This window comes from Hylobates moloch, unplaced genomic scaffold (genome assembly GCF_009828535.3).
Source record: "Hylobates moloch isolate HMO894 unplaced genomic scaffold, HMol_V3 SCAFFOLD_6, whole genome shotgun sequence".
Taxonomy (NCBI): domain Eukaryota; kingdom Metazoa; phylum Chordata; class Mammalia; order Primates; family Hylobatidae; genus Hylobates; species Hylobates moloch.
The window spans coordinates 137274905-137298847 of NW_026652281.1; the positions used below are offsets into that span (position 1 = coordinate 137274905).

General features: G+C 48.5%; 2 protein-coding genes across 13 annotated transcripts in view; one reads left to right on the forward strand and one right to left on the reverse strand.

The window, feature by feature from the left end:
• Positions 1 to 3920: 3920 nt before the first annotated feature.
• Positions 3921 to 23943, reverse strand: part of CCNJL (cyclin J like) — a 60893-nt gene continuing 40870 nt past the window's right edge. For 6 of the 12 annotated variants that reach the window (XM_058440098.1, XM_058440100.1, XM_058440096.1 and 3 more), the window contains exons 3-6: positions 13395 to 13651; positions 11782 to 12084; positions 7862 to 8021; positions 3922 to 6078 (exon numbers count right to left, since the gene is read on the reverse strand). In XM_058440098.1, the coding sequence (XP_058296081.1) occupies positions 5658 to 6078; positions 7862 to 8021; positions 11782 to 12084; positions 13395 to 13500 (990 nt within the window). In that variant the 5' untranslated portion in view covers positions 13501 to 13651 and the 3' untranslated portion in view covers positions 3922 to 5657. Of the gene's footprint in view, positions 6079 to 7861; positions 8022 to 11781; positions 12085 to 13394; positions 13652 to 23943 lie in introns of those variants that run through there. The other 6 variants (XM_032158528.2, XM_058440101.1, XM_032158529.2 and 3 more) reach the window with 3 other exon arrangements.
• LOC116471795 (cytochrome b-c1 complex subunit 7-like) lies at positions 10395 to 11394 on the forward strand. Its single transcript, XM_032756081.2, has one exon. It carries the CDS (start codon positions 10562 to 10564, stop codon positions 10895 to 10897), a length of 336 nt encoding a protein of 111 aa, XP_032611972.1. The 5' UTR covers positions 10395 to 10561; the 3' UTR covers positions 10898 to 11394.

Genomic DNA, 23943 nt, shown 5'->3' on the forward strand with positions numbered 1-23943 from the left:
ACTAAAAATACAAAAATTTGCTGGGCATGGTGGCATATACCTGTAATCCAGCTAAGCGGGAGGTTGAGGCAGGAGAATCGGTTGAACCCGGGAGGCAGAGGTTGCACTGAGTCAAGATTGCGCCACTGCACTCCAGCCTGGGCGACAGAGCGAGACTCTGGCTCAAACAAACAAACAAACAAACAAAAAACATTTCAGAGAATTGGAGGGTAGACAGTGTGGTGATGTCTGGGTATGAGATAGGGAATCCCCTGACTACCGAGGGCACAGCTGCATGAAGAGGCACGATACTCCCATGAGCCACGTTGCCCAGCAGAGATAGGAATAGAAAAAGCAATCAAGCTAAAAACTGCAAAGCTAAAATTGAACTACTTGGGAGCTGTGATCACAAAACCAACTTGTTAATGCAGATCCCTATTATGGAAATGGCTGCCTTTTGAGACGGTGTGCCAGCAGTGTGTCAGGTGCTGCAGAACGTTCTTGGAGGAAGCCCACCGAGGCTGGTCTGTACCCTGCTGCGGCCAACCTGACTAGACCCCAGCCTTCGGCTCTGCATCTCTGTGGGCAAGCTAAAGTATAATAGTGTTCCACAGCCCAAGGTCCCAGCTCTTTCTTCACTGACTTACTGTTTCTTACCTTAAAAAGTAATCGCAGATGGAAATCAGTTGTGTTTGGCAGAAGACTAAAAATCATTGATTCAGACAGTTTCTGGGGTATATTAAGTGTTCTTAGATTAGTTGAGCCTCTCAATTTGCATCAATTAGAAAAATAGTGGAACAAACAACATAAAACAACAAAATAAAACACAGTGGAGGAAAAATTCTCTTGAAGGCCCAGGTCAGCACCTAAGCCCACTAAGACTTAATCGGGTCTGCCTCTTCAGTGGGTTTGATGATGGCTGGATGGAGGACAGGTGCCCTCTGCTCCTTGCACTACCTCCATCTTTTTGCCCTAGGGCTTTTTATAGAGTGACAATAGCCCTGCCCATAGGAGCTCACAGTCTAGAATCATTTTAATTCACACACACCCATGGTGCACACTTGTATATTTAAGATAGAGAAGAGGCTGGGCAGGTGGCTCATGCCTGTAATCCCAGCACTTTGGGAAGCTGAGGTGGATGGATCACTTGAGGCCAGGAGTTCGAGACCAGCCTAGCCAACATGGTGAAACCCTGTCTCTGCTAAAAATACAAAAATTAGCCGGGCATGGTGGCGCGCACCAGTACTCCTAACTACCCGAGAAGTTGAGGCAGGAGAATTGCTTGAACCTGGGAAGCAGGGGTTGCAGTGAGTTGAGATCGGACCACTGTACTCCAGCCTGGGCGACAGAGTAAGACCCTGTCTCAAAATAAAAAAAAAAAAAAAAAAAGGAAGAAATAAAAGATTTGGAATCAGTCTTTAGCAACTTTAATACTTCTTGATTTTTTTGCCTAGTGTATTTCATGAGGAGGTCAGCTCATTTGCTCCCATTTGAACCATGCTGTCTCTGAAACTTAATTACATCCAGAAAGGACACTTGTATGCTAGTTTAACTATGGTCAGTTGTGGAATAGGTCTGTTTCTATTTGCACATGTAACCCAAATGTCAAGTATAAATTGGGTTAGGTGGGAAAAATAATGTAAAAAGGTGGAAGAAGTTCTATTATGTTGACATGCTTAAATATTGGTATATTTTCTTTCATCAGCGTTTCATATTTACTGGCAAATACAGGTAATTCATGTGTACTTTGAGGCAATTCTATTAAATTCATATAGATGTCAGAAAGTAATTTTCAAAACAAACTGGACCAGGCGTAGTGGCTTATACTGTAATCTCAGCACTTTGGGAGGCTGAGGCAGTCAGATTGCTTGAGCTCAGGAGTCTGAGACCAGCCTGGACAACATGGTGAAACCTCATCTCTACAAAAAATACCAAAATTAGCTGGGTATGGTGACAGGTGCCTATAGTCCCAGCTACTCAGGAGGCTGAGGTGGGAGATCACTTGAGCCCAGAAGGTTGAAGCTGCAGTGAGCCGTGACTGTGCCACTGCACTCTAGCCTGGGCCACAGACTGAGACCCTGTCTCAAAAAATAAAAATAAAATAAAAATTAAAAAAATCAAAATAATAAACTGGGGAGTTATAAAAATACAACTGAGATATAAAAAACAAAGAAATCATATGCCTGAACGGCCAAGAAGCTGGCTAAAGTGCAGATTCCAGGTCCCCACCCCTCCTAGAGAAGGCTCCAGGTCATTCTGCAGCTTGCTCAGTCTTGAAAACCTCTGAATTTAACCCGATGCCAGCCCTGGGAGGAACTTTAAGGCTATCTTTGTGCTTTCTAAAGCTTTCACAGCTGTCCTCCAGCATGGGAACTAACACAATCTTACATGGAGCGCCAAAGGGTGGAAGAAATACAAGTGGATCCCTCTGGCTAAAGTCCACAGAGGTCACAGCCTCTGTGGCACAGTCTCCCCCGACCCCAAGAGCTTAGAACCATCCACCAACTTGACCATCTCCATAGTAACAGATGGAGAAATGGAAGCCCAAAGAGGGAGGGATTTGTCCAAAGTAAGGTGGGTGCTCTTGGTAAACCCAAGACTTGCCTTGTCTCTGAATCCCCAAAACTTAGAGCTTCCTGCCTTGCCTGGCCTTGCACACAGAGGGTGGTGAGCACTGCCCTCAGCCCCGCCCTTGGCGGTGTCAAACACACTCCTGGGTTTGGGCTGCAGCCTCAGGCCCTGAGCTCATCTTCCCATTCCTCCCCTAATTGTCTAATCGAAGGCATCTGCACTTAGCAAATGTCTCAGCCCCACAGTGACACCGGCTCTCTGGGGTGGTTCTCCTGCTGGAAGCCAGGTAGGTAGAGGGCAAGAGAGGAGTCTTGAGTGAGACTCCCTTCAAGGAGGAGTATGAATCTGACATTTTTCATAATAGCTGATGCTATATCTCATCAATTCTACATATACATATTTTGACATTTAACGCTTCTGAAATGAGAATGCAACATATGATCAATGGTATCTTAAAAATTGCCTCATGATTTAGTTTTCTAAGTCTTATTAGTGCATAAAATAATAGTGCATCTTACAAAAAGCTGATCTTATGCTTGAAGAAATATAATAATTATCTCCTTTTTTGGAGGTACTGGCCTTGATGTACATTATGTTATTTAATCCTCTTGAGAACCTTATGAGGCGAGGTCTGTTATCACTCCCATTTTAACAGGTGAGAAGACGGAGGCTCAGCAAGAGGTTGGGTCAACAGCGGGTAAGTGGTGTGATAGTTAAGTTTATGTGGCAGCTTGGCTAGGCTATGGTGCCTGTTGTCTGGCCAGGTACGAGTCTAGATGTTGCTGTAAAGGTATTTTTAGATGTGATTAACATTTACAATCAGTTGACTTTAAGAAAAGCCTCCATAATGTGGGTGGATCTCATCCAATTGGTAGAAGGTCATAAGAGCAAAGATTGAGGTTTCCTGGAGAATAAATTTTGCCTCAAGACCGTAACACAGAAATCATGCCTGAGTTTCCAGCCTGTGGGCCTGCCCTACAGATTTTGAACTCTATTCCAACATCAACTCTTACCTGAATTTCCAGCCTGCTGACATGCCCCAGAAATTTTAGACCACAGCCTCTGCAATCACGTGAGCCAATTCCTTAAAATACATCTCTCTCCATATATATCCTACTGGTTTCTTTGGAAAAACCCCGAGATGGTGATGGAGCTGGGGTGTGAAGCCTTACACACCCCTCTGCTGGCCTCTATGTGCCCATAAGGCCCAGCTCCCACTCAGAGGGAAGGGTCCAGCTCCCACTCAGAGGGCAGGACTCAGCTCCCAAGGTCTTGCTGCTGCCCCCAATATTCCACCCTCTATCATGGGGAGATGCCCACCAGCGCTGATTTGAGAGAGGGAAGGAGGGGCTGGCCCAAGAGGGGACGCCTAGGAAAAGAGGCAAGAGACCAAGAGCAGGTGATGTGTTTATTGTGGGACGCCTCCTTCTGGGGGCCGTGCTGGCTGTGAGGGAACCCTTACGATCCCCAGGTCCCAGAACAGACAGATACAAGAACTTGAATCCAAACTGCTTGCACATGAATAGAACGGAGGTTGGCAAAGGAAAAAAAGAAAAACAACAAAAGAACGTGCAGCCTCCTATGCTAGTGTGACATGGTGGCAGAGTCTTATCCACACTCCGTCTCTTTTCTTACTGTCTCCACGCTGAGATTTTCAGCTGCTCTGGAAAGATTCACCACCTTCGGATCTGACTCAGCAGCACACAGCTGCCTTCCTGGCGGCCCCTGCCACAGTCTCCAGGACTGGCAAGGGGCTAAGGAAACCAAGACAGGTATTCCTCAAGCAAAACAAAAATTGCTTCCACGGTCCTTTGCACCTCCCAGTTCTGATGGGTGAACGATGTGTCCCCCAACCCCAAACTAAACCAAAAAACATGCTGAGCACAAGCCGTGAGTCAGAATAAAAACATATTGCACATGGTTACAAGAGTCTTCCTGAGAGCCCTCTCGCTGCAGATCCCTAAATACTGGCTTTTGATCCAACCAGCCGCTTGCCTATCAATGCTGGTATCAAATGCCCATGTACATCCCACTCCCCAAATCCAGGTGGGACTAAGCAAATTTTCCACATTGCTATCCTTCACTATCAGCCACACTCAAAGCCGAGACTGGGTTAAACTCATGCACTGTAAGTATGTGGTGGAGAGAAGTGGGAATTGTTTAAATCTTTGTCTTCCTTTCAACGAGCTTCTCCCTCCCTGGGTAGTTATTAAAGTTCTAGTGGTGAACACAGCCTCTAAGACGTGGAATCTTCTGGAACCGAGAGCTGGGAAAGTGGTTCTCTCCAACCATATGCTTTCAAAAAGGAAGCTCTGTGGTTACCTGCGGGTCCATCACAAATTGGGTTCAAACTTGGGTTCCAACTTAACAGCCCTCATGTGGGACAGGCAGTGTGGCAATTAAATTTGTTTTTTTCTCCAAAGGAATTTTCAAGTATCACCAAATCCCTGATACAGTGTGTAAACAAGACATCTTACGAAACAAAGCGAGATCACTTCGGGAAGCAGCAGCACATGACATATCTAAAAGGCTGAAAATGGTTTTAGGTTTGAAAACAAAGGCAAGACAGCCACCCACCGTGCCTCGCAAGGCAAACGCTCAGGCATACACACCAACTCAGGCCCCTCTGCACGGAGCCAGGGAAAGAAAAGCACCCAATACGGGATCCTCCAGGGGTCCTGAGAACACGCCAGGCTGCCCCTCCTTTTTCAGTGGTGTAGCTGCCATCAGCAAAGAATAGAGAAGTCTTTAATGCTAAAAACTGGACACGCTTGAGATCAGTGGTCTGTGTCCAGTTCCCACTCTCCTGGCCTCTTATCAAGTCTTTCTCGATTCACTGGGCCCCTGCGTGGGGGGACGGCCACCAAGCCATCCTTTTGTACCCTAGCCACAAGTGGCAGACGTTTCTCAGAGGAATGCTCTCGGGTGAGGTATGTTATTGAATGTTTTGCTCTGGGTCAGTTTTATTTAAAAGGAGCACAGACCCTCCACGTTCCAAGGCTCTTCAGGGATGGCCTCCTGCTGCCTCACTTGGCTGAGCTCTCCTCTTCAGTGTCCTCTTCCCCTGCGCAGATCTCCAAGGCTTCCTCATGAGGTCTGGAGATGGCCTATCTGTCAAAGCAGCCGGTGGGGAACATGTGGCTCCCACTGAAGTAGCTGCTTCCATAGGCGGTGGCGAGGCAGTGCCTGGGCTCAGCTGCAATGGCCATCTGCATGCTAAGAGACGCGGGGACGGGCACGGGACACATATCCAGGGGCTGCAGCGGGGGGTACGGGGTGTGGAGGGATGAGCCTGTGCTTCCCGAGAGCAGGCTCCCTGAACGGTGGGCCTGCAAGGAGTCCCGATAGGCCAGGCATAGGTCCTGCACGGGGGTCTGGAACTGTGCCAGGGTGGTCACTGGCTGGCCGAGGGCGGGGTAGGCTGGTGGCTGGAACAGCACTTGGGTGGGGGTGGAGGGTGTGCCGGGCACCATTGCCAAGGCCTGGCTCTTGACGGCTACGGCATCCTTGAGGATGTTGTCATACACTCTGAAACGAGAAGACCTGGGTGAGAACTGGAGGCCAAAAGCCACCAGATGCCTGTGTGTGTCTCTACCTGCCTTGCTAAGTGGGACTGGAAGAGATGCGTGTGCCCTGTGTCCACCGGGCCTTATCTGGCTGTGCTCACCGTGTGTGGCACCGCTCCAGCTGTTCACCAACTAGATTCAGGCCTTGGTTCTCAGCTTGGATCTGCTTCCTACAGAAAACTTCTTCTGGCCCCTCCAGACTAGGCTGGCTGTCCCCACAGCCCCACGCTGCCCTATCTCCACAGTCAATATCCCAGAGAGTAACTTGCTCCAGAGGGTAACTTCCAGTTACCTGGCTGCCAGGAGGATGGAGCCTGCTTGTGCTCACCAGTGCATTCCCTGCCCCTGGCACTGGAGTGTTCCTGGGGCCTGAATGAGCCCAATCTCTGCTTTCCAGGCAATTCTGGGCCAGCTCTGTCCCCAGCGGGGTCACTCCTTAGCTAGCTGATACCAACCAAATTGACCCCTGGGGCCTAGGATTTTTCATCTGAAAACAGGGCTGGAACAGAGATTTTCTGCCATCTCAAAAAAAGCTTCCCATATAGCTTTTTGGGAAAACAAAACAATTAGAGGCTTATGTAAGGCATGCACTGACACTCGGACCAGGCTTTGGGGACCTTCTCAAAAACACAAATTTTAAAACAAGGCCTACGTGGTAGGACTGACTTTTCAGAGGAATGAGATAAAGACAGCTGCCAGCAAAGCTTCCCACATCGGGGAGGGCTCTCTTCAGCGGTCTAAGGCTCTTCAGCGGTCTAAAGCTTTGCCCACACGGCCCACCAGTCAGTCAGGCCAGCGCCCAGGATACACGGTGCCTGGCAGGTGGAAGGGGAACTGGACAGTGTGTGCCTACCGGGAATGGCTCTGTCCTGTCTGCCTTGCTCCCTGCAGTAACTATGGGGCACGTTTACCTCCAGTGTCAGTTTCAGGGTGTTGGGCCCATGATGCCTTTAAGTATCTTCTCTGACACACTGAACATTTCCTCCCCAAGATTCCCAGGGACCCTTGCACAGGCTGTGGCGCTTAGGGGAAGTCACTCGGAGCTCACCTGGCTAAGAGGTCAGCTTTGTGACCATGTCTGAGAAAAGTAGCTTATAATGGAAGTCCTTCAGTGTGATTATCTGTAAGATTACACTGGGACTTAGATCAAATAGCCTAGACATTTAAAGGTGCAAACAGCCCTCTTCTCCCTTGCTGCCTGACTTTGAAGATGTAAACCTGGCCGGGCACGGTGGCTCACACCTGTAATCCCAGCACTTTGGGAGGCCCAGGTGGGTGGATCATGAGGCCAGGAGTTCGAGACCAGCCTGACCAACATAGTGAAACCCCCTTTCTACTAAAAATACAAAAATTAGCCGAGCGTGGTGGCACGTGCCTGTAATCCCAGCTACTCAGGAGGCTGAGGCAGGAGAATCACTTGAACCCGGGAGGCGGAGGTTACAGTGAGCCGAGATCGTGCCATTGCACTCCAGCCTGGGCGACAAGAGCGAGACTCTGTCTCAAAAAAAATAAAAAATGAAAAAATAAAATAAAAAGCAAACCCGAAGCTATCCAAAATAGGAAGAACTGGTTCTCCAAACCCCACTTCTACCAGGAGTCACCATGACCCACTTTCCCTGAGACCCTGTAGCTCGAAGAACCACCACAAGCTCCAGACTCAGGAAACTGCCCGTGGCCTCAGGCAGGCCTCAAGGCAAGAGGAACCTCACTATTTCAGAAACACAGGATTCAGAGGAGAAACTTACACCAGCAGGATTTCAATACACGTGCTGAGGTGTTCCAGAGAATAGCTTGAGATCCTCTGCAGGTCTCTGGTCCAGTAGGGAGAAAGCTGCAGGCAAATCCTGGAGGCCCCAACACAGGCTGCAGCGACCACAGAAGGCTGGAATTTGTAGAATATGTGATCTGAAAGAAAGCCACAGAGGGAGTCAGCATCCAAATCCTCCCCTTGGAATCCCAGGCCCACCCTGAGAATGGATGGACAAATGAATCGTTTTCAAGGCTTTTCATCGATGCCCTACAAATAGGATGGAAAATTACAAACTGTGAAGTTCCATTTTTGAATCTTAACCTTGGCTCTTGGTCCGAGATTTCTTTTTTGTTGAGACAGGGTCTCGCTCTGTTGCCCAGGCTGGAGTGCAGTGGCGAGATCACTGCAGCCTCAACTTCCCGGGCCCAAGAGATCCTACTACCTCAGCCTCTTGAGTAGCTGGGACTACAGGCGTGCACAAACACATCTGGCTAATATTTGTATGTTTTTGAGAGGTAGGGTTTCAGCACGTAGTTCAGGCTTGTATTGAACTCCTGAGCTCAAGCAATCCTCCTGCCTCAGCCTCCCAAAGTGCTGGGATTACAGGTGTGAGCCACCACACTCAGATCAGTCTGAGATTTCTGACAGCAGCCTAGAATAGTGTTTTCAAAATACTGTCCACGGCTTCCAGGGAGCAGCAAGGTGCTTGCTGATGTTCTACAAACAGAACTGCAAAACATTTGTCCTTTCTTTGGTTATTATAAGATAATGACACACTATTTCAAAGTCTTCCATTTTGGGGTATGACTAAAAGCTACTTATTAATTGTAACAATGCCTGGCCCATAGTAGGCACGCAGTGAAAATCTACTGAATGAATGGTTGTAAGACTTTGATATTTATAACTAAAATTGGCACTTAGGTTGACTGAGGAATCTTAACGTCCAACTAAGACAAGGCAAAGCTGGTACGAAATATGTACAAAGGCAAACAGCAGAAATTTCTGCAGTTTTCCTGAATGCCACTGGATTTTCAGTTTATTACTATGTTGTCTTAAATTGTTCATGGTTTTTGCTGGGTGCAGCAGCACTTTGGGAGGCCAAGGCAGGTGGATCACAAGGTCAGGAGTTCAAGACCAGCCTGGCCAACATGGTGAAACCTCATCTCTACTAAAGATACAAAAAATTAGCCAGGCATGGTGGCGGGCACCTGTAATCCCATCTACTTCGGAGGCTGAGGCAGGAGAATCGCTTGAACCCAGGAGGCGGAGGTTGCAGTGAGCTGAGATCGAGCCATCACACTCCAGCCTGGGTGACAGGGCGAGACTCAATCTCAAAAAAAAATTTTTTTTTTCATGATTTTCAATTACTTCCACTTTTGTCTTTTAAAGATCAGTTCATAGGGCAGCTAAACAACAACAACAAATTTAAAAAATAAAGTATCAGTCAGGGTGGTAATAGGGTGATAGAAACAATCATTCAGTCAGACTTCCCAGGTTCAAATCCTAGCAATGAGCAGGGCACGGTAGCTCTCACCTGTAATCCCAGGAGTTTGAGACGAGCCTGAGCAATATGGCGAGACCCCACCTCTAAAAAAATTTTAAAAATCAGCCCGGGCGCAGTGGTTCACACCTGTAATCCCAGCACTTTGGGAGGCCGAGAGGGGTAGATCACGAGGTCAGGAGATCGAGACCATCCTGGCTAACACAGTGAAACCTCGACTCTACTAAAAATACAAAAAATTAGCCGGGTGTGCTGGCAGGCGCCTGTAATCCCAGCTACTCGGGAGGCTGAGGCAGGAGAATCGCTTGAACCTGGGAGGCGGAGCCTGCAGTGAGCCAAGATCGTGCCACTGCACTCCAGCCTGGGAGACAGAGCAAGACTCCATTTCAAAAAATAAAAATAAAAAATAAAATAAAATAAAATCCTAGCAATAACCTTGGGTAAATTACAGCTGAGCGTGGTGGCTCACGTCTGTAATCCTAGCTCTCAGGGAGGTAGAGGTGGGACGATAGATAGCTTGAGCCCAGGAGTTCGAGATCTGCCTGGGCAATGTAGCGAGACCCTGTTCTCCACAAAAAGGAAAAAAAAATATAAGCGTAACCTTGGGTAAGTTACAGCATCAGTTTCCTCTTTTGTAAAATATGATTAATCGAGGTGATTTTGGTGTGGGGTTGCTATGAGGTTCAAATGAGATAATGCATGCAAAGCACTGAAGCGAGACACTTGGCATGCAGTAAATGCTCAGTTAATGTTTGGGATCACAATCACTGGGTTTTTTTTTCTTTTTTTCTTCTTTTTTTTTTTTTTAGATGGAGTCTTGTTCTTGTTGCCCAAGCTGGAGCTCAATGGCACGATCTCGGCTCACCGCAATCTCTGCCTCCCGGGTTCAGGTGATTCTCCTGCCTCAGCCTCCCAAGTAGCTGAGACTACAGGCGCCTGCCACCACACCTGGCTAATTTTTGTATTTTAGTAGAGATGGGGTTTCACTATGTTGGCCAGGCTGGTCTTGAACTCCTGACCTCAGGTGATCTGCCCACCTCGGCCTCCCAAAGTGTTGGAATTATAGGCATAAGCCACCGCACCCAGTCCAATCATTGATCTGGATACTCATGCCCATTTTAGTTTGTAGTAGGTTATGGGATGGTTGTATCAGCAGTATTTTTTTTTTTTTAAGACGGAGTCTCGCTGGTCAAAATGGCTGGCAAGAAGGCTGTTGCAGCATCAGGCAAGTGGCTGCATGGTATTCGAAAATGGTATTACAAAGCCGCAGGATTCAATAAACTGGGGATAATGAGAGATGATACAATATATGAGAATGAAGATGTAAAAGAAGCCGTAAGCAGCCTTCCTCAGAACCTTTATAATGACAGGATGTTTCACATGAAGAGGGCACTGGACCTGTCCATGAAGCATCACATCTTGCCAAAAGAGCAGAGGACCAAATATGAAGAGGAAAATTTCTACCTTGAACTGTATCTGAAAGAGGTTATTCAGGAAAGAAAAGAAAGAGAAGAATGGGCAAAGAGGTAATCATGTAGTTGAAGTCTGTGGATGCAGCTGTTACGAAAATGGTTAAACTTGAAAAAAACAATCTTAAGAATTATTTGGTCTGCAGATGTTTTACTTTAAATAAATATCTATTGTAAAAAACAAAAGAAAAGACAGGGTCTCGCTCTGTCGCCAGGCTGGAGTGCAGTGGTGCAATCTCTGCTCACTGCAATCTCTGCCACCTGAGTTCAAGCAATTCCCCTGCCTCAGCCTCCCAAATTGCTGGGACTGCAGGCATGCACCACCACACCCAGTTAATTTTTTGTATTTTAGTAGAGACAGGGTTTCTCCATGTTGGCCAGGATGGTCTCGATCTCCCGACCTTGTGATCTGCCCACCTCGGCCTCCCATTACAGGCGTGAGCTACGGCGCCTGCCCGTATCAGCAGTATTTTTGACCCAGTTAACACCTAGATTTTAAAACACTGGGAAGAGTGAGTTTCAAGTAAGTTTCAAGTAACAGGGTAACTTTTATTGCTAAAACAGAGGTAAACGTAATTCCTTCTCCCCATACTATCTGTATGATGGCAGCTATTTGAGAATAACCGATCTGCAAATCTGTGCTATTTAATTCATTTGCAATGTTTCAGGTTACTGTAAGAAAAATTACCAGTTGATCTGTAAGTTTCTAGGTTTCTGGCTGCCTGTATATAAGTTGCTATTTCTCTTTTACATGTTACTGGTAACATACTGGGAGAATCCTTGCCCTTTCTTTGCTTATTGCCTGCAAAGTAAGAGTGATCTGGGTGTACAGGCCCCAGTGAGAAGGCCTGATCTGGATGGACATGCCTTTGAGGGCCGCCTGACCCCGGCCCCTGGGTGGTGGGGAAGGGGTGGGAGGTCCTGCCATCGGGTCCCAGCTGTCACCTTGCAGGGTGACCTCTAGGAAGTAATGGGCATACTCCTTGAGGCACTCTTTGGTCTTGCGGGGGCAGGTGGTGGGCCAGGTGTGGCAGTGGTGGTCCTTCTGGCTGACGGAGGCCAAGAGGTAGTAGTCCAGGAAGTGGGCAGGCGTGGGCAGGCAGAGGTTCCAGCTGAAGGCCTCCAGGAGCAGCAGCTCTGTGCTCAGCAGCTCCTTCTTGGTGAGGGTGAAGTTCTGGCTGCTCAGGATCCTCGTGCTGTTTATTTGCTCCAACTTGGGGACGTGGTCTTCCCGATCCTCGAACTTACCTGTGGGCGAGCGGGGGAAGCGGGGGTTACTGGAAGACATTTACCTGTACCCAGGAAGCTAATGGCCCACCTTACAGTGCCTGGATAGTGCTGGCAAAGAAAACAGAAAGCAGACAGGCCAGACTGCGGAGGAATAAGAGCACACATTCCAGATCTGTCAAACCTAGGCTTGAATCCACAAGCCATCACTTCCCACTGGGGGATCATGGCTAGGTGTCTCAACCTCTCTGTGACTCAGTTTCCTCATCTGTAAGATGGAACCTATACTTCATAAGGCTTTTGTTAGAGTCAAGGGGAAAATGCACACCAAATGCTCAGACCAGCCTCTGGAACAAAGAAAGCAGGCGACAGCGGTCAGCAGCAACAGCCAGGGCCTGGGGAATAAGGTGCCCTCCCTACTCTCCATCTGGCCCTAACCAATCCAACCTCCCGGCTAGAGTCAGCGTGGCCGCGCAAACCTGGCCCTGTCCCTCCATGTATAGAAAAGCTCTTCGATGGCTTCCCGCTATCCTTGCTATTGAGTTCAAACTGTGTAAACGGGGTCTTAGTTTGGGTTCCCTCTGGTTTCCAGGTCTTGGAAGGTAAGCCCAGGAAAGATCAGTAGGTGGGGGAAGAGAACAGGAAAGGGAAGAAAGCCCAAAAGGACACAAGCAAGTCACCACTGTGGACAACCCGAGCTTAATCCTACTGAGGAATTCTGAGAAACAGCCTAAGACAGGCCTCAGGTTATCCCACCCGCGGATTAAAGAGCAGAGGCGTTTACATAGCAACCCCCACAGTCATCAGTTGTGGATGCTCCCAGGGGACAATGGGGGGTCCTTGTGCCCTGACAGTCAAGAGTCAGGGGCTGGTGGGGGGCATGACAGCTTCCACTGTGTGAGGCTCTGCAGACTGTGGGCCTCTCCAGCCTCAATGTTCCTCACTCTGGGGAAGCCACCCCACAGGTGGCCGTGGACCCCGTCCTTGGCAGTTCTTGCCTATAAGCCTTCATTGACACATCCCCCTGGGCCTGGAGCACCCTTCCCCATCCCCTCCTCACTCAGCCAACCCTGACATGTCCTTCACCTCGAGTCCCTGCCTCTCAGAAGTCACCCTCCACACCAGCCCCCTGTACTGTACGACTCCCACATCAGGTGGTGAGGCCTTCAAGGGCCTGGCCTCGGTCTGTTCACCTGTGACCCCAAGGCCAGCCTCACGGGGTGTGGAGCTGCCACTAAGTAAATGCCAAAAGAGGCAGTGGGGTGGCCCAGCTGACCTCAAAGCACACATCAGTGCCCACGAAGGGAAGGGCAAACAACACATGCACGCACCTTCTCCCAGCTGCAAGTGCCTCTGACCCAGTTCCCATCTCTCATGCTGCTTAGGGGAGATAAGGAAGTAACCACCACAGGCTGCTCCACAGTAGATACAACACATTCCTGGGGACGGCTCAAAAGACGTCACTGCAGAATGAATCAACCATGTCTCAGCAGGCCAGGGTCGCTCCCTTCTTGGCAAGCCTTGCAGCAGCCCACTTGGTGGGTAACGATGACCTGACACAAAGCTCTGGTCTTTGATGCAGAGGAGTCTAGTGAGTGGAAATGTACAAGACAGTGAAGGGCAGAGGCACTACCAGCCCCGCACCATGCAGTTTACAGCAAGCACACATTCCATCCCTTTCCGGAGCCCAGTCGCTCAGCCTGCAACGGTGCTGTGTCCGAAGTACACAGTTTCTTGTCTTGCACACAAGAGCAACTCAGGCAGGCCAATGCAAGGTCAAAGCTTCCCAAAGAGGAAGAGCCTCCTGCATGGCTGGAAGTCCCAGGGTTGAGGCTCTGGCCGACTGGATCTGTTGGCTTCGGCAGCGCCCCCCGACTCCCCCCAACACTCCCTCTTCAAGCACAGGATCCAGCCACGTGGGACTCCGACCTCTCCCCGGGCTGGGAATGCTCTTCCCCTCACCCCCCTTATCTGTGTCCTCCAGAGCTCAGTTTAGAGACCTCCAGATATTAAAGGGACTTTCTACACTCAGATTACTTGCTTAACATCAAGTATTAATATTAATGGCTGGCATCTGACTCTAAGCCTCGTAAGAATAGGAACTGAGTCCGACCCATTCACTGCTGTGCCGCCAGTTCCCAGCACATGCCTGGTACATAGTAGGTACCCAATAAATATTTGTTAAATGAATGAATAGTCCTCTCAGGAAACAGGTATTTTAGGACATTTGAATTTTTCTCTGATGATCTTGTATTCCCCAGTTTTTTCTTCAATGATCATGCATTCTTTGTGTAGTTTTTAAAAGGAAGAATTTTATTTATTTAGTTTTTCCAAAGTTGCCCCGGCTTCCCTGAATCTTGTGCGGAGCCAGCCTTGGTTGCATGCACTCAGTAGAAACTAGCTCTCTTTCCCTCCCCAGAGCAGGAGGTGGTGAGGTGAAGGTGCACTGTACTGGGGTGGCATTAAGACCCTTGCACAGCACTGCTGGCAGCCAGCAATCTCTTAGAACTGGCAGATGTGCTCAATCAGATTAGTTTCCTCCTCCCCTCCTCGCTTTTCAAACCTTTCAGAGCTCTGCTACCAGGCCCAAGAGGATTATCCTCCAATGGAAGGCACCAGGGATTACTGCGGAATCTGATTTCACCTGCTCCCTCTGCTTCCTGGGAATGCACACGGCAGTCCACAGCCAGGCAGAGCTGGGTCTGAATCCTCAGGAGTTTGCCCTGGACCTACGAGCACTAAACTCCACAGGCTGTTTATTTGCTCATGATGTAGGACCATGTCCCACGTGAAGATAAAATGGTGCTGCAGAATGGAAAGTGCTTCTCAAGCCCCCAGCACACAGAATGGGCTGTGCTTCGAGTGGTCACGCACTGGCTCCTGGCAGGAGCCTCCTAGGTAGGTTCTTTACAATCCTCAGAGGCTCAGAGAAAAAGCTGATGGGAGAACTCAGCTTCTACACCCAGAAGCAGACTTCAGAGTTAACCTGGGCTTGGCCTGGCCAGCAGTTAAAGCAGCCAGGAAAGATTTTATGAGTTTCCTGATGCTGCACGTGCCTGGCAGACATTTCCTCCCCTCCTCCCGGGACTGTGAGTGGGGCTGGCCCCTTGTCCCCAGCGCTGCCACCACCAAGCACCGTTACTCAGCTGCTTCCTCCTTATCGACAAACTGCACAGGCAACAGATGCCTACAAGACTTCAGGCGAGTCTCCTGGGAGAGGCGGGGAACAGAATTCTGAGTCTTTCCAAGCCAGACAATAGCCACGGATTCTCTGACTCCTTTGATGTACTTTTTGATTTTGAAAATTTTTAAATCAGAGAAAAGATGAAAGAGAACAATAAACACATAGGACCCTTCACCAGATTCTGCCCTTGCTGACCCTGATCCATGTGTGCTCTGTCTAGGTGTAGTCTGTCTGTAAATACTGGTTTTGTTAGACCATTTCTAGTCAAGTTGCAGACATAACACGCCACCCCGAACACTTCAGCATCTGTTCCTGAGGTCATTTTCCTACAAATCATAATGCTATTAGCATTTCTAAGACATGAACATTAATGCAATCACATTTTCTAATATTCAGTCCACATCTGACTTTCTCCAGGGGTCCTAAAAAGGCCTTTTATAACCTTTGTTTTGTGTTTTTGGATCCAGAATCCAAACTAGGTTCACACACGGAGTCTATTATCGCTGAAGTCCCCTTGTTTCGTTTGTTTTTCATGACACTGACTCTGGCAGAATCTAGGCCAGTTGTCTTGTAAAATGCTCCGCATTCTGGATCTGTCTGATTGTTTCCTCACAATTAGATGCAGGACAAACAGTACAGGCAAGAAAATGACAGAGGCTGTTCTGTCCTTCTCACCTACTGGACCATAGCAGGAGTCCTAGGCAACGTCACTTTGTCCCGGCCTATGTTAGATCACTTGATTAAGGTGGTGACACGAGACTGCTCCAGTTCAAGGTACCAGCTTCCCTGGAAAATTAATAAGTAACTGGGAGGGGACACTTTGTGAATATCCTTTTTCTCAACAACCTTTAGCTCAGTGGCTTTGCATCCATGGATGATCCTTTTCTGAATAAATTATTATACTGGGGGTTGAAAAGGAAGTTTTAAAAATCATATCATTCCATCTACATTTTTCTTTTTTGATGTTCACATTGTCCTAAATTGGAACAGTAGGAGCCCTATCAACCTCTTTTTTTTTTTTTTTTTTTTTTTTTTTTATAGGGTCTCACTCCTGTCGCACAAGCTGGAGTGCAAGTAGCTCAATCTCGGCTCACCGTATCTTCAACTTCCTGGGCTCAGGTGACCCTCCCACCTCAGCCTCCTGAGTACCTAGGTATATAGGCACACGCCACCACGCCTGGCTAATTTTTGTAATTTTAGTAGAGCCCAGGCTGGTCGAACTCCTGGGCTCGAGTGATCTGCCCGCCCCGGCCTCCCAAAGTGTTGGGATTACAGGCATTAACCACTGTGCCTAGTCACTATCAACATACTTATAAGATTAAAAAGCATTCTAAACCTAGTGAAGCACTTCTCTGGCTCTCGGAGGCCAGGCAGACGCACGTGTACCCTTAGTGTTGGTGGTGATGGTGGTGCCTGTAAGTGATGCCTCTTATGTGCCCTCCTTTCTGCACCTGGCTGGCTGATTCCTAACACCTCTTCCTGAGGCTGGCACACACAGCTCCTGGGCAATTCGTGGCAGGTGAGGATGAGCATGCATCCATCCATGTGGCCTACATGCTTAACCGCAGATGAGGTCATGGTGGCAAGATGCTGTGGATCCAGCTTACAGACTGGCCGTTTTTTTTTTTTTTTTTTTTAAATTAGAAAAAACTTATGACAACACATATTATAAAGTTTACCATTTTTCACTGTACAGTTCAGTGACATTATATGGACACTCACAATGACGGGCAGCCATCACCACCATCCCTCTCCAGAACTCTTTTCATCTTGCTGAAACTCTGTCCCCATTAAACAATAATTCCTAAGTCCCCCCTCTCCCGAGCCCTTGGCAACCACATTCTACTTTCTTTCTCTATGAAGGTGACCACTCTGAAGACTGGCTTATCTTCTACCTACTGTCCTGGCAATCAAGCCTCAAAGCAGACCAAACAGGATTCCTGACTTTTCTGAATTAGTGCCAAGAGGAGCAGTATTTTTAATTGCTTAAAAGTCATTTTATTTTAGAAAAGTTTAAATATACAAAAAGAGAAAGAGAAATGTTATTATAACGAACTCCCTTGAATGTTATTACCCAGTGCCAACAGTCATCAACATTTACACTGCCTTAAAAAAAACCCAAAAACTTAAAACAAAAAGGTAACCAGCACAGAACAAGGTTCTGTACAAATTCAGCATTGCCTCATTCCTGTTGCCCAGGTTCGAGTGCGGCCCACCCCCAACTAGACAGACTGTGTTCTGCACTGTGCCCCCACGAATCCCCCCAAAAGTCCTTCAAGCGTGGGAAGATGCCTACTGACGGACCCATTCAGGGCTACCTGCTGCCCATTCAGGTGCTTAAACCAGGCTCAGAGATGAGGCCAAAGCTTCCTGGCTAAACAGAAACAGGTTTTAAAGCCACAGCTGGCTACTTTTCTTCCCTAAAGAAATGCAATGCCGGCCAGGTGTGGTGGCTCATGCCTGTAATCCCAGGACTTTGGGAGGCCGAAGTGGGCGGATCGTGAGGTCAGAAGTTCAAGACCAGCCTGTCCAATACAGTGAAACCCTGTCTCTACTAAAAAAATTTAAAAATTACCCAGGTGTGGTAGTGTGCGCCTGTAGTCCCAGCTACTCAGGAGGCTAAGGCAGAATCGCTTGAACCTGGACGGCGAAGGTTGCAGTGAGCCAAAACCGCGCCACTGCACTTCAGCCTCGGCAACAGACTGAGACTCCATCTCAAAAAAAAAAAAAAAAAAAAAGGAAATGCAGTGCCCCAGCCTGGCCAACATGGTGAAACCCCGTCTTTACTAAAATACAAAAATCACCTGGGTGTGGTGGTGCATGCCGATAATCCCAGCTACTCAGGAGGCTGAGGCAGAACTGCTTGAACCCCAGAGGCGGAGGTTGCCTTGAGCCAAGATCGCGCCACTGCACTCTAGCCTGGGCGACAGAGCGAGACTCTGTCTCTGGGGGGGGGGGGAAAGAAATGCAATGCCTTTAAAAACAGGCAAAGCTACTCTTCCACAAGAATGGCCACTCTCCTATTAAAAAGTCTCTTCCTCATTTTATCTGAGAATGAGAACCAGACTTTTATCAGAAGTTGAGACCCCATAGCTATCCCATGCCCCTCCAGCAGCTGCCAGCCTATCCTGCAGGTGCTGATGATAAAGGAAAGATGGGGCTGGCGGGTCAGAGGGATCAAGAACCACCCAGTGGTGCCCAGGCCTTGCCTTTTCCCAGGTGGGGCCTGACATCTATCTTCCCAGGTGTACGTGGGGAGTGCTATGCAGTCAGGTGGCAGGGACAGAAGAGGAAAGAGAAAGCTCTGGCTGAAAAGGCTTTTTCCCAGCTTTGCAGCCTTTGCTGGCAAGGGAGGCCAGCGTCCCAGGGGTGGAAGCCCAGGCAGGGCCAGGCTCAATAGAGACCTTTCTGATGCTAATGTTTTTTTCCCTCAGATTCTTCCTTCCTGGAGTGGAGAAAAGTAGCCCCAGAAAAGGAAGAACTTCTACCAGCTTTATTTATGGCCTTGGAGCCGGTGTGACCAGGGACAGCCAGGATTCTGGGGAGGTCCCCACCAGAAACAGGCAGGAATGTCCTGGAGCAGGGGCAGGGCAGGGGCTCAAGTGCCAGTTTCCCATCCCCACTCCTGGTATCATTTGTGTGATCTTGGGCAATCACCTGGAAACCCACACCTCATAGGGCAGTAGGGAGGGCACAAGGAGCATCCCAGGTAACACGATGGGCATGTGGGAGGTGCTCTATAAATGGTAGCAGCTGCTGTATTATTTACTGAACATGGTATTCTTTGCATTCCAGACCCAGGATCTTCTCAAGTCCTGTTAGCCAGAAATATTTTCTTACAGGTTCTGAAAAAGGGGCTGAAAAAGGCCCAATAAAAGGCTCCCCTACCCTTACCCGACTCCACAGTCCACGCTGTGCTGGAATGCATGGAGTGGACTGGAGTCGTTAGAGCTTCCTTTCCCCAGGACTGTGACCTTGAACTCTGACCTCCTGCTGGTAATTTCAAGGCTCACAGTCAGGGAGGAAGAAAGGGGAGTGAGTGTTGCATCCAAGGCCTTTCCCAGATGTCCCCCTTCCCCAGGGTGAGACTTTTCCCAGGTAACCCAGTTGGGTAGCAAGAGGCAGAGAATCCACTGGGTAGCAAGAGGCAGAGAATCCACACACCAGGATGTGAGCTCTGGGAGGGCGGGGAGCTTCGTTTGGCATTTGGTTCTCTGCTGCATTCCAAGGCCCAACGCACAGCAGGCATCAAATGTGCTGGCAGACCCTGGACCACACATCTATTTACTGCAGGGTTGGGTGGGCTAGGGGATCTGTGAACTGTGCTTGCTGTGCCCTTAACAGATGCTCTCAGCTGATTCTGGCAACAACGCTGGGAGGTTGGGGGTGTTTCCCACATGGAAACAGAAGCTCAGAAAGGTTGAGTTACCCTGATCTCCCAGCTGGTAGGGGACAAAGCAGCATTTAAAAGTCTGTCTGCTCCATGAGGGTAGGGAACAAATCTCTTGTAGAACACCACAGATCCTGTTCACCTAGCACAGCTTCTAGCATAAAATTAATAACAAATAACTTTTGTGTATTTTAAAAAATGAATGCATAAATTATTCCAAAGTCCCGAGCTTTTTACATCATAAGCAAGAAACCTTATATACAGTCACAAGGCCCCCTGCAATCCTATAAGCTCCATAATGAGTGTCTCTATCTGGATGGAGGAACTCCTACGGATGTGTCAGGCTAGTTTCAGCTTCACCCCATCTAACCACCCTGTTCTCCACAAATACTCTTAATTTTTAAAAATTTTTCAAAAATTGTGTACTTGTTGAAGAGACAGCGTCTCACTATGTTGCCTCGGCTGGTCTTGAACTCCTGGGCTCAAGTCATCTTCCTGCTTCGGCTTCCCAAACTGCTGGGATTACAGACATGCACCACCATGCTTGGCCCTTCCACAAATTCTCTTGACTTCAATCTCTCCTTTGCTTATGCTACTTAGCAATTTAATTCCAGAGCCTTTCCACTAAAGAGCTATATGATCAACAGGACTTAGTTTTTTCTTCCAATGATAGCATTTAAGTCAAAGGAGTGGCTCTCTAACAGGAAACTTTTTGTACTAAAGGTGCTCCCCAGCCTGACTTTTTCTTAAAAAATAAAAACTCTCTTTGACTTCTTGCAGTTATTGAAGGCAAGAAAGGTGCTTCCTACTCTTTGCAAAAAAAGGCACTGCTCATACGCCCAGCAGACAAGTGTCTTTCCGAGGAACCAGGGGAGACAGATTTTGAGCAATTGATGGAGAGGGTGTGAAACTACTCTGAGGGCGCCATGCTCTGGCAGGCTGTTTTTACTGTGTAAGGCAGCACAGCGGGCAGTGCACACACTCTGATGATTACTGTCCTGGATTCTACGGAGTGGCAGCCACTCACTAGCCGTGTGGTCTGGGGCAAGTCACAACTTCTTGGACCTGTGTTTCCTCATCTGTGAAATGGGAAGAAGACAAGTAGACAGAATTGTGGTGAGGGTGACATGATGGCTTAGTGTGCTTAGCACAGTGCCCTTTGTAAACCTGTGCTCAATTCAGACCCAGCCCTGTAATGACAGTCCCAGCTACAATGACGGTGGTTTGGTTTCTGGATGAGATTTGGTGTGGGGGAGAGAGAAAGCCAGGCACAAACAAGAAAACCCTTCATCTGTAAGAGGGTGCTTCAGTGGTGCTCAAGGAAGGGAGAAAGCTGAGAGGACCACAGGGGTTGGAAGCCAGGTAGCCTCCCCTTAAGTCCTCTTAAGGACCTGCTGTAGCTGCATCCAAGATCTCTGGCCCGTTTCTGATCCTGTAGTTAGGAAATATCCCGGAGAAACAGGCCTCCAACACCAGCCATTCCTGGGCTTCCAAAAGCCGCTGGGTAGACCTGGCGTGAAGGTGGATCTGGGTACCCTGCCTGGCTGAGCTTCCTTTTTCCCTCAGGAAATAAAGAAAAAGCTCTCTCTTCTTCCTCTCTCAAGAGCAGGGCTGCATCTCCAGTCTCTGGCACAGAGTAGGCCTTGATAAATAATCAATGAATGGATGGAAGGATGGATGGATGAAAGAATGAAAGCAAGCCCATTTCTGACAGGCTGAATCAATTCCTGAGCCCAATTTTAAAGACAGAGACCAGAGGTGAGGTTGTGGGTGGTTGTTTTCTTTAGGAGGAAATTGTGAAAATGCCTTCTAGGTCAGAGGTGGCATTCGGCCAGCTGGGTCACCCACGGGCTTCCCTTCTTGCTAGGAGGACTTCCCTGTGTCAGGAAGGAGAAACTGCTGTGATGACATCACACTGCGGCCTCAGGCAATCCCTGGTTCCTTTGTGCTCCCCTTTACACGTGACCCAAATAAGTGTCACTGACTGAAAGCAGGGCCTGCAGGGTGGGGGCCATTTGTCACCCGAATAGCTGGCATCTGGGGCTGGCGTCCCACAAGTGCTTCTGTCTTCGTATGGAGGATAGGAGTTATCTCCTGTCACGAAACAAGGTTTCAGTGTCACTGCTTTAAAGAAAGCTCATTCCTAACTCACCAGGGGCTGCTTCTGGCCCAGGTCTGAGGTCTGATAGGGCTGCTGCGCTGAATGTGTGGGCACTGGGGACCCTGATCCTTTGTTCTGACCCATGCGGGGAACAGGCAGAAGGAAAAGGAGAGGCCATCTTGGGTACCGCCCTTGAGGTTCAGAGGGGAGATGCTTCCAGATACAAGAGCTGGCCCTGAGGGCTGATGTTTTCATCGGGGTCAGCACAAATGCTGCTCTGCTGGCTCAGAAGGAAGTGTGCCCAGGAGTTTCCCAGCAATCTCTCCGTGTTCTGACCTGAGTCTTCCTGGCACAGCCAAGGAAGGACGTGGTCTGGCTGTACAACTAGGGCCATAGTTGTACAGTGGCTGAGAGCCACTGAGTCAACCCCAAGGTGACAACCTGGGTCCCCATTACTAACCACATCCTAGCTGTATGCTTTTAGGGAAGTGTCCCAACTTACGGCGCCTCAGATTCTTCCTCTGATACTTGGGGAAAATACAACTACAGCCTACCTTATAGAATTGTGTTGAGGATTAAATTAGTAAATCTGTGTAAAAAATTCAGAACACTGTGTGACATATAGGCTGGGCACAGTGACTCATGCCTGTAATCCCAGCACTTTGGGAGGCCGAGGCTGGTGGACCGCTTGAGCACATAAGTTAGAGACCAGCCTGAGCAACATGGCAAAACCTTGTCTCTACCAAAAAAAAAAAAAAAAAAAAAAGTCTGGGCACAGTGGCTCACGCCTGCCTGTGATCCTAGCACTTTGGGAGGCCGGGGGTGGCAGATCACTTGAGGACAGGAGTTCAAGACCAGCCCGACCAATATGGTGAAACACTGTCTCTACTAAAAATACAAAAATTAGCTGGGTGAGGTGGTGGGCGCCTGTAATCTCAGCTACTCAGGAGGCTGCGGCAGGAGAATCGTTTGAACCTGGGAGGCGGAGGTTGTGGTGAGCCGAGATTGCGCCACTGCACTCCAGCCTGGGTGACAGAGTGAAACGGTGTCTCAAAAAAAAAAAAAAAAAATTAGCAGGGCCTGGTGGTGTGGACGCGCCTGTGGTCCCAGGTACTGGGAGGTTGAGGTGCAGGGAGCCGTGATCATGCTACTGTACTCCAGCCTGAGTGACAGAGTAAGATCCTGCCTCAAAAAGATAAATAAAAATAAACACTCAATAAACATGAACTATCCCATCACCACGGAGGCTAGGATTTACCCTCCACCCCAGGTTCCGATTATAGAAAAGAGAAATGTAGTGAGATTACAAGTGATTTTTATTTTGTTATTTTTATTTTTTCCCATTTTCTGGTTTTCTACAGGAACAAATATTACTCTCCTGTTGATTAAAAACACTTTAAACTCCTCAGAAGGCAAGACCCTGCTGCTGGGAATCTAGAAGCCAGAGCTAGCAGAATAACTGCCAGGAACGTTCCAGAACGTAGGTCTGCTCCAGTCCAAGAATATCTCAGCATGAACCTGTTTTACAAGTACCTACAAGTCGGGAGGCATCAGACTTTCCTAGAAAAGTCCCAGAAACCTCACTACGTTGGTGACAAAGACAGACTTTTCCTGTCTAGACACCACAATGCTTGTAATTAAAATTAAGATTTAGGAGGTGGAGGGAGGCAACACACACTCCTTGAAGATGATCTCAAAAATCCAGGCAAATGCTCCACACATAAAAATAATCTCTAATCTTAGCACCAAGGGATAGAACAGGCCGACATATCTCCTTTGAGTCTGAAACGGATTTCAAAACCAACCAAAGCTGCCCTGCCAGTGCTAGCTATCACAACCGACAATACTGATAGTGCCTGGGTGGTGAGGGGTGGGCTGCTGTGATCAGGGGCTCCTGAATACCGCATGTTCAATTAATTCATGCAGCTTGAAATACAATCCCCACTCCCGGAAAACAAAAATAAAATTAAAATAAAAAAAGCCATGCAGAGCCCAGAAAGTTAGGCCCTGGATAAACAGGTCTGGGTGTTAAACTTGCTAAGGCAATTTAAGAGTTTCCGGCCCAGCTAGCTGTCTGACAGGCAGTTTACACAAAATTCCTCCCCTGAAACAGCTCTAAGCCTGCCAGTCTGCAGAGATGGAACAGGAAATGGAAAATCACCATGTCCTCCGCTCACTGTGCTGTGACATTCGAGCCCCGTGCCC